At 41.3% G+C, this 16,151-nt stretch overlaps 1 protein-coding gene across 4 annotated transcripts; it reads right to left on the reverse strand.

The window, feature by feature from the left end:
* Positions 1-221: 221 nt before the first annotated feature.
* LOC134511429 (C-C chemokine receptor type 5-like) lies at positions 222-14,427 on the reverse strand. Of its 4 annotated transcripts, XM_063325333.1 has the most exons (5): positions 14,335-14,427; positions 9,066-9,161; positions 8,861-8,967; positions 4,413-4,572; positions 222-3,747 (listed from the first exon to the last, which is right to left on the reverse strand). In XM_063325333.1, exon 5 carries the CDS (start codon positions 3,734-3,736, stop codon positions 2,666-2,668), a length of 1,071 nt encoding a protein of 356 aa, XP_063181403.1. In that variant the 5' UTR covers positions 3,737-3,747; positions 4,413-4,572; positions 8,861-8,967; positions 9,066-9,161; positions 14,335-14,427; the 3' UTR covers positions 222-2,665. The 4 variants fall into 4 exon arrangements, with proteins under 4 accessions (XP_063181403.1, XP_063181401.1, XP_063181402.1 ...); XM_063325331.1 differs by lacking the exon at positions 8,861-8,967; XM_063325332.1 differs by lacking the exons at positions 8,861-8,967; positions 14,335-14,427 and having other exon boundaries at positions 9,066-9,175.
* Positions 14,428-16,151: the final 1,724 nt, after the last annotated feature.

The raw sequence follows: 16,151 nt of genomic DNA on the forward strand, positions 1-16,151 counted from the left end.
ATTATTAGTGACAAGCAGTTAAGAATGTTGGAGTTATTCTGATGGTCCAGTGTTATTTAATGATATTGGTTCTTAGTCCACTTGTAAGACCCTGAATTTGTCCTGCCTGCTCTTTCAGCATGATAGCAACCTGTTATGAAGAGGAATTTCCCTTCTTTTTTCATTCTTATGGGCTATTCTAAGAAAAAAAAGGGTGTGGAAGGGGAAGAAATCAAGAAGTCTAACACACAAAAGTTAACCAACTTTAATGGTTTGTATAATACAAAATATTATTACAATCTATTGGCAGAGTCCGTAGTTGAATGCACCAGCAGTGCTACCACATACTATGTTTTCTGTTATCTCCTTGAATGTGGATCACAGTTCACTACAGTAGCTGACATCTGAGATGTTGGCATTTGCTGAAGCGTGTTTCCTTCTCGGTGAAGTGATAGAAACTCCTGGTAAGCTGCTCATCCACTGGGCCACCAATCTCTAAGTTCCACCTCTTCCCTTCAGAAGCTGCTTGTCACTTGGAAAGATCCATGCTGTAGAAGAGAACACCACAGAGGATTGGGGCTGCTTTTTGACAAGTCTCTCAGAAAGCTTGTCGGTGTGGTTGTGCACACTTGGTTGTTGTACTTTGCTCCTGCAGGGCTCGTCGAGATACACACCTTGATGCTCTCCAGAGAAAGTAACTTAAGGTGAGGCGTCTTAGGGGCCAAAAGAAAGTTCTTGTCAAGAGCAGACTAAAATATAAAAATATTTTCATAAATGTATTCTAGAAGGAAAAACAAAAAGCCAGCCTATCCAGAAGTTACTGCCTGTAGCTTTCTATCTCTTTAAAAAATAAATGCATATATTTGTTGTTTTATGCTGAAATTACACAATTTCTGCTTATACTGATATAGTTACGTGTTTTAAAAGCATATACAAAGTCCAGAAAGTAACCGATGCACAGAGTCTTAAAAAAGAGTATGCAGCTGAAAATCTTGTAAATTTGAAGGTGCAGTATACTTTTGTTATACTTCCCATGTGGATGTAGTCCAAAAGAGGTGCTTAATATGACAAAACTGAATAACTTAAAACAAGTGGTTTGATAGGCAAAGATTTCCCTATTTCACTTCCTGCTTTCACAAGCCCTTGGCAATGTAAAATCTCTTTGGGGCTATTTGAAACATTTGCTTCTTTGAAAGTATTATTTAAAAGGTTATCTAGAGGAGTTGGGAAACAGAAATCGCCCTGCTGGATAAGAATAGCAATCAAAGTATTCACTTTTAATTTCCTGTCTCCAGAGTTATCTAAAACTGTATGTCCTAGGGAAAGTATAAGAAGTGTTAGAAAGGACAACTTGGCCTAAATCAATTAATAGGTTGATTATGGTATGATCTTAAGCACATGAGTATCCCCATATTTATTTAATCTCTTCTTTGTGTTCAAGTGTTTTGTGGGATCTGAGCTTTAAGGGGAAGCCCAGTCATTTGACCACTTGACTAATTATGGAAGCTTCTCTCTCTGTAAAACTCCTAAGTTTCAGAAAAAAACCCATTGTTATAGCCCACAAATGATACCTGCTTCTAAAACAAAAAAGAGATACTCTGTGTCCTTGACTCTGTAGAGCAGTGAATATGTTTCCGTATTCATATATTTTGATAACTTAAGTGTTTATAGCATATGTTTATCTCTAAAAACATCGGAGTCAATCATGTTCAGAGATCATTTTCACACCTCTAATGCTGTTGTGGTTTTGCAGCCATTACAGCTGCATTCATTTCATATTTAAAGTTTTTCTCTTATGTAGGCTAGAAAAATGGCAAGCAAAATCACCGCACTAAAAAGCTAAAACCCTGTTGACTCATTGTCCACATTTGATCTAACCTGGTTAAAGCTCCGTGTGCAATACTTTATTTTTAAAATATTCTAAACGCATTGATTTTCTGATCAATGATAATTTGTTATATTAGCTTTTTAGTATGAGTGGCATATAAAACAGCAGTTGATTAAAAGAGAGCCTTCTGAAGTATCAAACTTGCAAGTCACTTAGATATCAGCACCTAGTAGTTAAAACTATTATGAGAAAGATACAAGAGGTTGGTACTTAACCATACGGAAAGGGAAATACACGTTGAAATGTCAGAGTCTCTTCTAAATGAATAAAATTTTCCTATGCCACTTGTAAAGATTCTGTATCACGGACCTCAGTAGTTTAGCATTATTTACAGAGATACACAACCAGACTAGTAAAAGATGTGACTGAGACAGAGTTTAAATGAGTGAGATATCTTGTGTAAGGTACAGTCAAGAAATGTTTCCAAAGAACCAGCGTAAATTTCTAACCTCTAGTTCACTTCAAAAAATCAGTTTATGAGCCTGCTAGCTTAGGCCCTCAGCCTTTGTGTGCTTTTGAGCCCTGTAGTACAAAACTATGCATTTACATTCACAAAAAAAAGAGAACACTTTTTTTCCCTACAGAATCCCGTGTTACCATGTCTAGGTAGCTAATTTGATACATCCTTTTCGTTTATGTACAAATACCCAAATGTATCAGCAAATACAAACTTTGCTTTATATGTGTTCTGTGATCTTCTGCAGCTGCCTTAGAGCCAGTATCCAGGACGGATTCCACAGGCTTTCATGACAGACTTGATTTCACAAAAGTCAATTCCACTTTTTCACTAGACACAATTTACAATGCAGCAGAAACTTCTTGTTCTCCAGTAGATTGTGTGTAGGTGGAGCTAGCCCGTTCAGCTGTGTCGACATAGAAAACGGGACAGTATTTAGAGAAGTGGAATGCAATCTGCTTTCGGAAAAAGCTATGAAGATACTTCCTAAATTTTTCTCCAGCAAAGGCATAAATTACAGGGTTGATACAACAGTGGATCATTGAGATTGTTTCTGTCACTTGGGTTGCTTTGTGCAGTTGACCACTGCCTTCACAAGTAGTGATGGAAAACATGCCCTGAAAATCACGCAAGAGAATGCAAATGTTATATGGTGCCCAGAACAAAAAGTAGACAATCATGATGATAAAAATAAGCCTGACTGCTTTATGTTTCTTCTCATTCCTACATTGCAGTAATGTCTTTATAATTTGTGTGTAGCTGCAGATCATAATTACCATTGGAATAATAAGTCCCAGGATGTTCATTTTTAAGGTCAGGAATTGCTTCCATACATTTCTCTGCTCTGATGGATAATGAGCACTGCAAGTATAACGTGAATTTTCCTTTTGAGTTTTGTGAAATACTGTCCCAGGAACAGAAGCAAAAATGGCAACAGCCCAAGTGACAGCGCTGGTGAGGATGCCATAGGTAACTGTCCTAGCTTTTAAAGCAAACACCGCATGCACTATGGCCAGATACCTGTCTAGGGTCAACAGGATTATGAAGAAGATGCCGCTGTAGAAGCCAAGGAGGTAGACACCTGAGAGAATTCTACAAAGCACATCCCCAAAAATCCAGTCGTGAACAGCATAATAAGCCCAAAAAGGGAGAGAAAATATAAACAGCAAATCAGAAATTGCCAAATTGAGCAGGTAGATGTCAGTCATACTCCTCAGTCTCTTGTACTTTACTAGGATAAGGACAACGAGCATGTTGCCTATGAAGCCAAATATCACCACCAAAGAATAAAGCGGTGGCAAAAGTTTTGCTGCAAAGTGCTTTTCCTCAGTTCCTGGGCATGGCGTTGAATCACTGTAGTCAAATTCTGTCGTCAGTGACCAGTCGGCTAAGTCCATGGTTTGGTTTTCCATGGTGTGTTGTTCTGGAAATGAAGAAAAAGATGTTAAACTAGAGGAAACTCCAAGCTTGGCAGTGAGGGAAATGAAACATGCTGATGTCCTCTTCTGGAATGCATTTTGCTGTTGAGCACATCAGCATTGCTACGTCAAGGTACGGAAGCCAAACGAACTTGCGGAGCTCCCAGGAAACCCATCTATATACCTGTGAAGTCACGTTGCTGCATGTTGGAAGTGCACGGCGTGTCATTTGCTATGTGTACGCTCTGTGGTGCGTTTTTCCTCCTCAGTAGAGCCTGCCAGCTGCCTGACCCAACCGGGAGCAGAGGAATGATGAATTTAATCCAAGCAGTGGAGAGTTTGGGGTTGTTGTGGTCAGCAGTGGCTTTCCAAAGGGGTAGAGCAAGCCAGCAAGGCAGCAACAGGGAAGCCCAGCAGCTGGCATGCAGAGCGTAGCCGTGCTTCTCCTTAGGACCTGGCCACCTCCTCATGGTGCCAGCCTGTACTGTAGCCCTCGCCCAGGGAGGACCGGGCATCGGCAAGGTGTAAAGCAGTGCCTGCAAAGGCGCTGTGACCTGGGTAAAACACACTGAGTGCTGCTTGTTCAGGTTGTTCATGACTTCTTGGGAGCCTTAATGCCTGTGGGAATCAGGTGTAGAAATGACCTTTGCATAGTAGTAAACATACGCACCTGGTGGACCTGCTGTCCTGGGTGTTGCAGAGCAGCAAGTTGGCAGCGTTGGTCTGGGTTAAAATGGCAAATGTTGTGTCCTTCACAGAGTCTGGGTCAGGCGTAGGCCATGGAAGCGTGCTGGTCTTGGGTGGCTCCGGAATGAAAATGCTGCGCGGTCCTGTAGAAAGAACAGACAGGCAAAGACCTTGGCAAATGGCATAAGGGGTGGCAGTTGCTATCAGCGTGGCATGTATCTGTGTCTGTTGACACCTTTATCTGTTGTGGCATCTTCCTGTCAATTGAAAAACCTCCCCAGTGCTCAGGGATGCAAGAAGTTTTGATTCCCTGTTTCAGTAGCTGTTTAGCAGCCGTGATTTAGGAACTCGAAAGTTGAGATTGGCTCAGTGTCTTGGAGAGGGCACAAAGGCAGGAGGCCAATATGGGCATCGCTATGAGTGTGCACTAACGGTTCTCCATGTGTAGCGGTTGTTTGATGTTGTCCTTCATCCTTTGTTAGTCAGTGCTTCCAGTGAGGTGACATAGAACCTAAGGAAGTGCAAGGGTTACCCAAACTCCCTGTCCCTCCAGTTTTGGTTTGGGGACTGTTGGAGGGACAGGGCTTCCCTTGCAAGAAGGAGTCACAGCCTGGGAGGTAAGTGTGCAGCAGAGCTGTGAAAGCCCTCACGCGAGTTTTGTTATGGTGGGGGCAGATAAGGGCTTGCTACTTTGATGTCAGCCCTTTAATTTTGCCAGACCCTCCCCCTTTCCCAAGTCCCTGGCAGGACTGTGATCCAGATGCAGAAGCATAGTTTTCTGTAATTTGGTCTCTGAGAAGTCGAGGAGCTCTGTCTTCTCACAGACCCCCCGGGAAAATGGAAGAATTCCTCCGTGTCCTGTGAGTAGCCAGGAAGAGGAATTTGTGCAGATGGGTGTCAGAGGGCCCGAGTGCTTCCTGGTCACTTAGTGGGGAAGTGAAATCGATGTGTTTGGTAGCCACTCGAATAGAGCTATTTGCTGTCTGGTGCAAGGGCCGCTCTTTCTTCCTGCGTGATCGTGCCTGCCTTTGTCAGGCACTTCATGGGAGATTGGTGGCCGTTCATAGCAGGTTGATGGTTTTGAAATCTGCATTTTCCTGGCAACTTGATGCCTGTTCTCTTGACAAAGGCAACGGAGTGTCCCAACTCCCTCTGTGATCCCTGGCTGCTCTCACAGTGCAGCAATGTTTGCTCCTTTCCTCTTACTGCCCTGCCGTGCGCTTTTTCAATGGCAAGGTCTACCCTGTGTGATTGCAGAGGTCTTTTGCAGAGACTGCGTTCTCAAAACCACCACTTTGTTCTCTCTGCACTTGAGTTCTGCAAGACTAAATGTAACTGAAGAAACTCAGCCCATGGCTGGAGTGACAATGGGGCAGCTCTGCTTTTTTGTAGAAGCTCATTGTGGTCCATTCTGAGCTGTAGCATGTGAAATCCCTGAACTGTCTGTTTTTTGTCTCTCTAGACAAAACTGTTCAGGTGAAAGGACTATTTTCTGCTGTAAGCACAGATCACTCAAAATGCTAACGTATTTATTTTAATTTGTGTCAAAGTGGTTAATTTAGCTAAACCTATGCTGATTTTTTGGGGAAGGGACTGTTTGCTATTTCTTTGACCACTTTCCAGTGACCTTAATAAAGGGGATCTCTCCTGAGCTGCCAGCTCCTGTTGGAGATTCTTGTGCTGCGTAGTGCAGATTTGAATCTGCCCAAAAAGGAGGAAGCCTTATTGGAGCAAAATATACACCTTGTAAACAAAAAGAGATGCTGCTTTTGCAACATTTTTCCCACCCCTTCACCAGGTTCTTCCTGAGTCTAGCTGTCAGTCCTGCTCCTAACAATATCAAAATGAGATGATTACTTCGGCATGTTGAGTATGGCATTAAGTTTTCTTCTGGAAAACAAGCTATAACAGAAAATTGGCAAGTTTTAACAGTTTGGGTCTCATCTTTGCCTAGATACAATTTATTGGGTGGAAAATAAGTGCGGTCAAACTCCTCAAAGGTTGACTTTCAGGAAGATCTGTCTATCTCTGTGAAAGTTTTTTTTCCGCAGCTGCACTAACTACATAGTTATTACAATACTGAGCTGAGATTATGGGGTTTTTTTGGTAAGGGAAGTGGCTGTGGCTCAGGTGTTATTAGCGGTAAATAAGTTGATTTTAAAGTATCTAACGGTTTATATTTCTTAGGTATTTTCAGCAACTATTTTAGAAAAAAATAGGACCTTTATAAAACACTATTTGGTTCAAAACATTAACTTCTTTTTGTTTTTTCAAAACATGAAAATGACCTGGGCACTACGCAAATATTTAATATTCCCTTCAGCTAGATCTGCTAGATCTATGTTGCATGCCTGACAGCACAAGTCCCTTGTAGTGCATATAGCTAAACATCCCTATTTCTGATGTGTCAGTCAGCCATGCTGTATACTGGGATTACGGGATGAGGAACTGGCTGCAACACAGTGCCAGACCCATCACATCCTTTCTTGATCATTTTGCACCTGCATGATACTTATGCATAAACATTGGTATGAAAAAAACACCTGGGTCATAAACCCAGAGTGGGATTTTATGAGTATGTGATTGATAGGATTCATGCAAATATTGTTTCTGTCATGGTTTGGGCTGGGCAGACAGATGCTCTCTTATACTTCTTTCCCCTTCAGAGACGGGAGAGCATCTCCCTTCAGGGAGAGAAGGATGAGAGAGAAAAAGACTTTTGAGTCTAAAAGAAACTAAACCTCTTTAATGAAATATTAAGAATAAAATAATGAAAACAAAAGATAATAATTTCAAAAAATTAAAATAATGAAATATATACATAGATACAAAACCAGTATCAAGCTCCCAGGATGATGATCATGTCAGCAGCAGGCACTGGGAAAGTCCCAGACTGGACTCAGGGACAGACAGAAGCTGAACTCAGGAACTGGATTCAGGAATGCACAGATTGGGATCAAAGGCAAACGGAGTCCGCCTCGGACGTTGGCCACTGAAGAAAGACGCTGACCCTTTGATCCCTCAGTCTTTATACTGAGCATGAGGCAGAGGGCATGGAAAACACCATTTGGGTCACCTGTCCTGTCCTCTCCTCCCTGCAGGTGTGACCCCTCTACACTTTTTCATTTCTGACCCTCCAAAGGGGCATATAACAAAGTTAGCTGACCTTCGTAGTTACAGCAATAAACATGAGCAAGAGCCTCTCTGCATACCATTCCTTGGTATAAATTATAAACAATCATGACTTATCACTCTGGAAGCGGATACTGTTAGAAAAATATGCCATTAATTTCAGAGAGTTCAGTTAATTAGAAGAAGCTTAACTGAAAAGTGGAATTACTGAACAGAAAGTTGGTTCTGTTTTACCTCAAAATGCTGCCTCAGTATTGTGGCGGTAATTCTTTTCACAACGGTTCCTTCTTCCTGCTCACTGCTCTCTCAGTGCCTTCCCTGCTTTTCCTCTGCCTTCTTGTAATGACAGACGCATCTTCCCTGCATATTCTTCCTTTCAGCCCTTTTTGCATGCTTAAATTGTGGTCTCCCCTCTGAGTGGTTCCTTCCGGTAACTGAGCCCCATTCCTCTAGCTTAGCCTTTGCTTCAGAAGCCTCTCTCTGCAAAAGTACTTACTACCCTGACTTGTGTATAGTATCCAGCACATGCTGACAATGGAAAGTACAGGTACTAATTTGGAAACCAGAAAAAGGAACTGTAAGGGTGTTTGTGCTTTATCGTGTAATCTCACTGTTTTAGGAAACAGTGTTGGCCACTGGCTAGAATGCTTCACTGGGTTAATCGACCTGGGTTGTTTGCCTCATAAGAGATATCTGATTGGGCTTGTGTTTCCTCATCATTAGGAAAAAAAACCCAAAGATAATCCTGGAAGATCTCTGAAGAAAGGATATTTCAAAATGAGGTCTATATTATTTTGAATACAATTTAGATACATACAGTATTTCTAGAAATCTGCAATCTGCTGTACAAATTCTGTTGCTCTGGTTGAGACTAGCAGTCATGCAGTTTTCAAGAGAAAAGCTGAGCAATCTCATGTCACTGTTTCATGCTGAGTTTGAGATCAGAGCTCTGTTTCTAAAGGGGCAGAGATTTTATTAAAGTGAGTTTCAGTTCATTTGCACAGTTCTATAAAATGGTAACAATTAAAAAGGTGTAGTAAACAGATAAAATGCTATGCTATGCTGCATGTAAACAGGTTTGATGAGACAGAGTGTTTAAAATACAATATCAGATTTTCTGTAGTCATCCTGTGAGAAGAATAAGTACTCTTCACTCAAATGAGCAGTTATGTCTTTGCAGTAGCAGTTTTTAAATCCAGATTTCCATCATTATATATCATCTTCAGAGAAAAAATCAGAGGCATATTCCATTATATTTCTCACTCAGATCAATCTCTAGAGATTTATTGCTTTGCTTACCTTGATCCTCTGCTCAAGTCTTCTAGTGGTTCTGTCATTTAAAAGTAGTGTATTCCATTTAACATATCCTATGCATTTCCCCAGGGTGGTTTTTAAAGATGAGTACACTGGCAAGATTACACAAGTATTTTTCACCTCAGGCATTAGACTACCTAAGCAACTAGTAAAAAAAAAGAACAAAAAAAAAGAAGCAGAGATGACTTACCATATATCTTATGGTGCAAGTGATGGCTTGGATTAATGCTAGAGTAACGCTAAACCAATTTGTCAGTCACGAGAAGAAGCTCAAAACCACCTCTTCCTGCATGAAGAAGGATGTATCAGTTTGAAAAATTCTAGCAAACAAATCTGTTTTTATTTAAAAAAAAAAATCAAGGAGTGGTTCTCTTTTTTCTAAAAATGGGTCATCAGATGTTACTTTTCTAATTCTGTAAGATGTGCAGAGATGTTGAAATTGCAGAGGATCCTCCTAGGAGCTGAACTCAAGGTTTCAGAACCCACAGCTGTAGTTTTAGAAAAAGGTTTTTATGTTGTTGCGCTCTCTTTTTCATTTAGCTAACCTCTTTGAATCAAGAACAGTTTACATGAGGTTCATCCCTTTACATTTCTTGATCATTAATTTTCTTTTATGTTTTTTGTACCTGAACAAAAAGTGGAGCTTTTGAATAAAGCTTACATTTTTATTCAGAATTACCTGCACTTTCTGTTGGCAGTCCTGACTGAGTTGCAGGCAGTCCTTTTATTTTAGGAGATTTGATTCTATTTTTCTCTAACCTGACCTTTTGGACTGTGTTTTTTATTTTAATCCCTCATGAGATTCTAACTTAGTCCATATAGTGAGTCTGACCTTCTTTTAAAACAACATTGTTACTTTCTGGAATTAAGCTTCAGAAAAGGCTGATAAAATCTGATGTTTTACCAATTTATTTCCTTGTGGCTGATTCCTGTGACTTTTAGAGTTAAACTGAATCTGCACCGTGAGCAGCTTTTTAGATCCTTCTTAGATATCAAAGAAGCCACACAGGAGGTAGGAAAGGTAGAAAGCAAGAGATGGTGCCTTATCAGATGCCTGAGAACCCCTGAGAGAGGAACCCTGAGAAGATAACTAATAAAGTGCAACCCACTGTCTCTCCTTGACATCTCTTTGGAGGGTTCTGGAGTATCTCATCCTATCAGCCTAGCGAAGGCACTAAAGGGACGTCTTTTCTGCACTCAGTCCTCAGTATCCTTAGAAAATTTTAAAATGCCAAAAGCCCAATGGACATGTCTTGCTTTGGATGCTGCCATTCCTTAACGGAAGTCAAGGAAATCACAGCTTCTGAGTTACATCTCAGATGTGGGGTGATACAGTAAAAAGTGAAAGGCTCAGCTTGTTTTCCTTGTCAACCTTTCTTTGCATGAGGGGGTAATCAAGACCTTCATTCCACAGGAATAACAGATTTTTCTCTTCCTTTCCCAATCAGCTGTTGCAATGAGCTCTTTAAGGGCTGGAGTCTCAGCATCAAAATTGATGGCCACTGTAGGGTATTCTAAGGGTATGTTCACACTACGTTACTTGGTGGACTACATTAGACCCCCTATACAGTCTGGGGAAAGAGCTGCTTTTAAAAATGTTTCCCCTACACCTAAATCACACTCCTAATTGCTACCAAACTTTGCTGCCAAAAAGCCTGCGCTTTTATCATGAATTCTTATAATTCTCAAAAAAAGGTATTGTATCAAATTAATTTTTCAATGTATAATTCCTAAACAGTCTACATATTGAAATTAACAGACATTTTTAGGATTTCTTTCTGAAACCTGCTTCATCGTTCACTGTTTGTTACATGTTAGTGAACTTACCGGAGACTCTAAAACCTATCATAACCTCACACTACATGAACAGGGGAAATGGTCTCAAACCTGTTATTGGACTTGCCCGTTTTTCATCAAGCTTTTGATTCTGAAATATGCTCTCACAAAACCGGTCTCAAACATTTCAACTAACAACACCGACTTAAAGCTAAGACCTGTGGTAGGCTGATCTTCAGAAATAGTCCCTTGTTCCCGCAGATTCATTGGCTTTATTAATCTGTTTGGTTTTGTTGCCTATAGCTTTTCATTCTCATAGCTCAATCAGACCAGCAAAGGTAGCTGGGCGTTTGTTTCATTTACCGATTAGCACCGTTAAGATCGCAGAGGGTGTTGCATGCCGACAGAGGGCCTCTGCCACTCACGGTTATAGCAGCTGACTAAGGGGAATGCTTTTGGTCTGCTCACCAGCTGGATTTTACAGCTGAATGAGAGACTCCCCACAGAGAGCGTGGAATAGCTACGACACTTGGCAGCCCCACTACAGGGAGACACTGTCAGCAGGCACCTGGACTCTGACTTTATTAGCAGCACCTACAGGGTACGTTCAATTAGCTCTACACCAGCTGCAGACAAGCAGAGCTGCTGGCAAGTTAGATTTGATCAGGTCTTGCATGAGGCTGTAGGTGAGTCCAGGCTCCTTGTGCTGTTTGCTGGGCACTGGAGTGCTGGTGGTGTGTTGTTCATCAATGCTGTTAGGACATCTTTGTTTTGTCTCCATCTCCACTCCTCTACACCCCTTAGTCTCTCTCCAATGGGCCCCTGCAGGAGCTCATCCAGTCTCAAGCTCCATCACACTGGCGTGGGACCAGCCATCTTGCTACTGTATCTCCTCCTCCCTGCTGCCTTCAGATTGCCTCCATCTAGTTTGTGTGTCAACACGGGGGGGTGAACAATGCAATTAGCACACCCATTGCTTCAAGTCAGATTATTTTCATTTTTTCTCAATCCTTGCCCAGCATCTCTTTGAAAAAATGCACTGCTGCTTGCACTGCTGCTTGCCATGAGCTACAGCAGATTTTAAGAGTCTTTACCTACAGGTGAACCTCATAATTTTAGCAAGAAATGGAAGCTATTGCTCAATAATAAAAGGAATAATACAGTGGGTTGATATAGCTTGTAATTTTACTTATCATGGGTTTACTTTCAGAGATGAGTAGGAGTTATTTTTGGTGGTGTGATACTCATTCCCTCCATAAAGATGTTCCTGGAATGGTAGTGGGTTTCATTCCTTACCTGTGGGGCTCAAGGTCATGTACTCAGCAAGTATGCAGCCATGTACACTGTCAAGTCAAACTGCATTTGTCAATCTCTTCTATCTAATGACTGATTCTGTGATTCGTCTTCATCATAATCAGGCCATCACACTGAAGTATCCAGTATCTAAGTGATACGGCACTCCCACAAGGAGATGTCATCATTTACGTGAAGTTTACCCCAGTACTGAAATGTCTGCTAGGACACTTACCAGATGCTCACATACCGGTGTGACATACAAACGTCATCAAGCAGAATTATGGGTACAGAAATTTGAAAATGCAACCAACAGTTTTCATTCAATTTATTACAATCTTGTACCACCTGAAGAAGAAAGACTGGAGAAAAAGAAAGGCCTAGGACAGAATGGCAGATACCTTTCTTAGACATGCACAACACTCTTACCAAAGTCTGTAACTACAGCAAAGCAGATCATCCTTTTCATCTGGAGAAGAGGTCTAATGAAGACATGTGAACACAGACTGGATCCATTTCTTTTTTCCATTGGGTCCCCCAATTATATCTCGTTTTGTTACTTGTTATAGTCACAAAATCAATGCCCAAATTAGGTTAGTATTAGCATATACTTTATTTCGTCAGTAATAGTTAAATGTCTTTGCTTTGAAGAGGCTGAATAAAGACATCCAGCTAAAACTACTTTGCTGCTTAGCTTTTTTTTTTCTTATCAGACTTTTATTTCAGTCTCTCTAGTTTTTGTGAATAATCTTTTGCTGCCACTGTACAATCACACCCAATTGCAGATCTGTGAGGTGTATTCTTTTGAGGAAAATGGAGTAAAGAATGTTATGTACCACACCCTAAGATTTCTGCCATGGAGACTAGTAAAAAAAACAGCAAACATTTTGCACATTTCACAGGTTCAAGGAAACTGGGTTACAAAAAGCAAACTCTGGAAGACACAAGCCTTTCTAATGTGAATTAACACTACTGCTTCCCATGATAGTTTACTGGCAGTAAAATCAAGGGAGTTTTCACCCCCTATTGTTCTGTTTTCTGTTTGTTTCTCTTGTCTAAATCTTGCATGTACATAACTATCCATTGCAGTGCATAATAATTCCACTGTTATGGTATATTTTTGTTTTGGCTTTCCCCAAGCTGTTCTTACTGAACTCGCTGTGTTTCCTCATGCAGCGAGGAAGAAGAGAGCACTACTTCCTTCTACCATTAATATTCAGGCCTCTGATGTATGCTGCCATATTTTATGTATATCGTAGTACAATAGATTTTACTTTTAGGCCATAGCTATGCGTTTCACAAATTTTCATTTCCCAGAATCTCACACTTTGCTGTTTTCAGGTACATTTATAGTACATAAATTCTAGGTGTAGAGGTGCTGTTTGGGGCTATCTCAGCCGTGAATCGAAAATATTCCTCAGTGTACGAGTAAATTCTGGATCTTTGATCAGGCAGGCTGGGAAAATCACACACCAAATTTCTTCCCAGTGAAAAGTACGCCACAGAAAGGATGGTCAGAGTCTGTACAATGACAAGGTATGTGCCAGGAACCAGAAAGTACTTTTGAGTGCCAAAGATTAAATGTAGTCTGTAATTGTCCGTACCTCATGATAGCATCCCTGCAAGTTGTGTCCAAATGGCTCCTTCAGTTCCATCCACTTGGTTTCCATTCCATTCAAAAAGTCTGGTATCAGCATAGGTTTTGTTAGTGTTGTATGGTTAGTGTCCTACTGGCACAACCTTGTAGACAGTCCAATGAAGCTGGTTGTCACTTGAAAGTTTGGGCAGTTTTGCACGTTGGCCTGCGTATCTGATAATGCTGCCCTCCTCCAGTTCAGTGTTGTGGCCCCACCTTTCCAAGATGAGTAATTTCAGACTTAAAACACTCAAACTGAGATTGTTCTCACTGTCACAGGAATTACCAAACTGCTTGGCAGTTATACACCATTTCTTTTCCCTATTTCCTGAAGGAAGTACAGCTCCTAATAGGCAAGTGTCACCAGAATACGGGTACAAAGGAATGCTTTCACCTCTTATTTCTAGACAAACATCCTTCTTTGTTTTGGCCTGAAAGTCTCTCTTACCTAAATCTTTTAACGTTCTGCTTAAAGTATTTATCTCTGAACTTCCTATGACTCTGGCTAATACTTTATTAGTCTCTGCTAAAGGTAATAAAGCCATTCTCTCATTTTTTACCACTACTTTTTCCTATTTATCCCTTTTCATCTACACCTCCTCCTTTATACTCCATTTACCTTTATCTTATCTAAAATATGTACACATAAGGTCACAATTGGGTTAACAAGCAAGAAGGTCTTATGACAGGAACATCCCTATGCACTGGTTGCCAGAAGTTTCACTATTTCTAGGTTTGTTCATTGTATACTTACCACAGACAAACCAATGGCAGTGATTATAAATCTGGTGGTGGTTCATGAGTACTGCTCAGCACTCACCCATACCATATATGCACTTTTGCTACATTTCCTTTTGCCCCTTAGGAAGTCCGCCTGGCAGTCGGCAGTCTTTTGCTGTGTGGGGCATTCCTCCCCACGCGATCCTGAACACGTGGCAGTAACATCTCCTAACAGGAAGGTTGGACTCCGTCTTGTCCTGTGCATAAACTAAACTGTTTGATTTGTTTCAGGGCTGTGCATATGTATTTGTCCATGGCACCTGGGCACTCTTTTCATAAGCATGCTGAAAGCCCAGTCATCACATTATCTCTTCAGAAGTTCAGTGCCAGAAGTTTTGAACTTGTAACAGTTTTCACTTAGCTGTTCAGCATTTGTTGTAAAGCAACAATTTACTTGTAGTGTTCACAGAGTGTCTTGAATCTTTCGGGTTTTCTGGTGCTACTTGTACACTTCGCAAAAGGTTGCTTTCATTTCCTCAGTGCCTCACCAGAGCAGCTCAGATGCCCCCCAAACACTGCGGTGGTTCTTCCTTGTGTTAGTGTCCTGGTTTGAGGTGAAACAGAACAAATTTTCTGATTTGTAATTTTACTTTTTAGCTGGGCCTCTTCTAACTGACTAAAGCCTGAAATTAACAGCATATTGTTCAGAAACTGTTCACTTTCGGAGTGATAAGACCTGATTATACCAAGGAATGGTATGCACAGAGGCTCTTGCTTACACTCATTGCTATAACAGACAAGGTCAGCTAACCTCGCTATCTGCCCTGTTAGAGGGTCGGAAGCAGAGAAGCGCAGAGGGGTCACACCTATAGGGAGGAGCGGACAGGACAGGTGACCCAAAACTGACCAACAGGGTATTCCATCCCATATGCATCACGCTCAGTATAAAAGCTGAGGGATCAAACGGGCAAAGGGCTTGCTCTCCTTCTTCAATGGCCGACGTCTGAGGAGGACTGTGTCTGTTCGTCTGCCTTTGATACCGATTGGAGCATTCCTGACTCTAGTTCCAGAATTCAGCTCCTGTCTGTCGCTGACTCCAGTCTGGGACTTTCCCTGTGTCTGCTGGTGATGCAATCGTCATCCTGGGAGCTGGGTACAGTTTTGTATATAGTGTATACCTTTCTTTAAATTTTTATTATTCTATTATTATTTACTATTTCCTTATTTATTATTATTTTCATTAAAGTAGTTTAGTTCTTTTTCTAAACTCGTAAATCTCCTTATCTCTTCCTCTTCTCTCTGAGGAGAGAGGGAGGGGAGGGCCATCTGTCGTTCTGCTTGGCCAATACAGCCAAAACCGCGACAGTTAGCTTCTTCCCTGCCGTGATTACAATCCTGGTGTGCCTTGCCATTTTCTTAACATACCTCTAGTTCATTGCACAGTTTCTGTATATCTGCCTGCTTCTCTAGTTCTTTCATACACACTGTATCTTCATCTCAATGGTTTTTCCTGCAGAGCTTGTGTTGTGGAATATTGTCTCCCATATGTAAAATTTCCCCCACTTCTCTGCCAAGGTGACTTGTGTTCTCTTTCATAGGGACTGGGCATCTTGTTAAATTTTCCCCATGGGTAACTCCAGCCCACTGTGACCAAAATGCCTGAAGTCTTGCTAGCCTAATTTGGAGCTACCTGGCCTCTAGCTACACCACGCTGCAGCCACATCTGACCGATTGAGACTCAGAATCTGCCACAAAACTATCTAAAGCTTTGCTTGTCTCAGTGCAAAGCTACAGTGAAGGACCAAGGATTATCCTGCCTGGGCATGTAACATAACAATAAGCTAATCTTTA

Source organism: Chroicocephalus ridibundus, chromosome 2 (assembly GCF_963924245.1).
Source record: "Chroicocephalus ridibundus chromosome 2, bChrRid1.1, whole genome shotgun sequence".
NCBI lineage: Eukaryota > Metazoa > Chordata > Aves > Charadriiformes > Laridae > Chroicocephalus > Chroicocephalus ridibundus.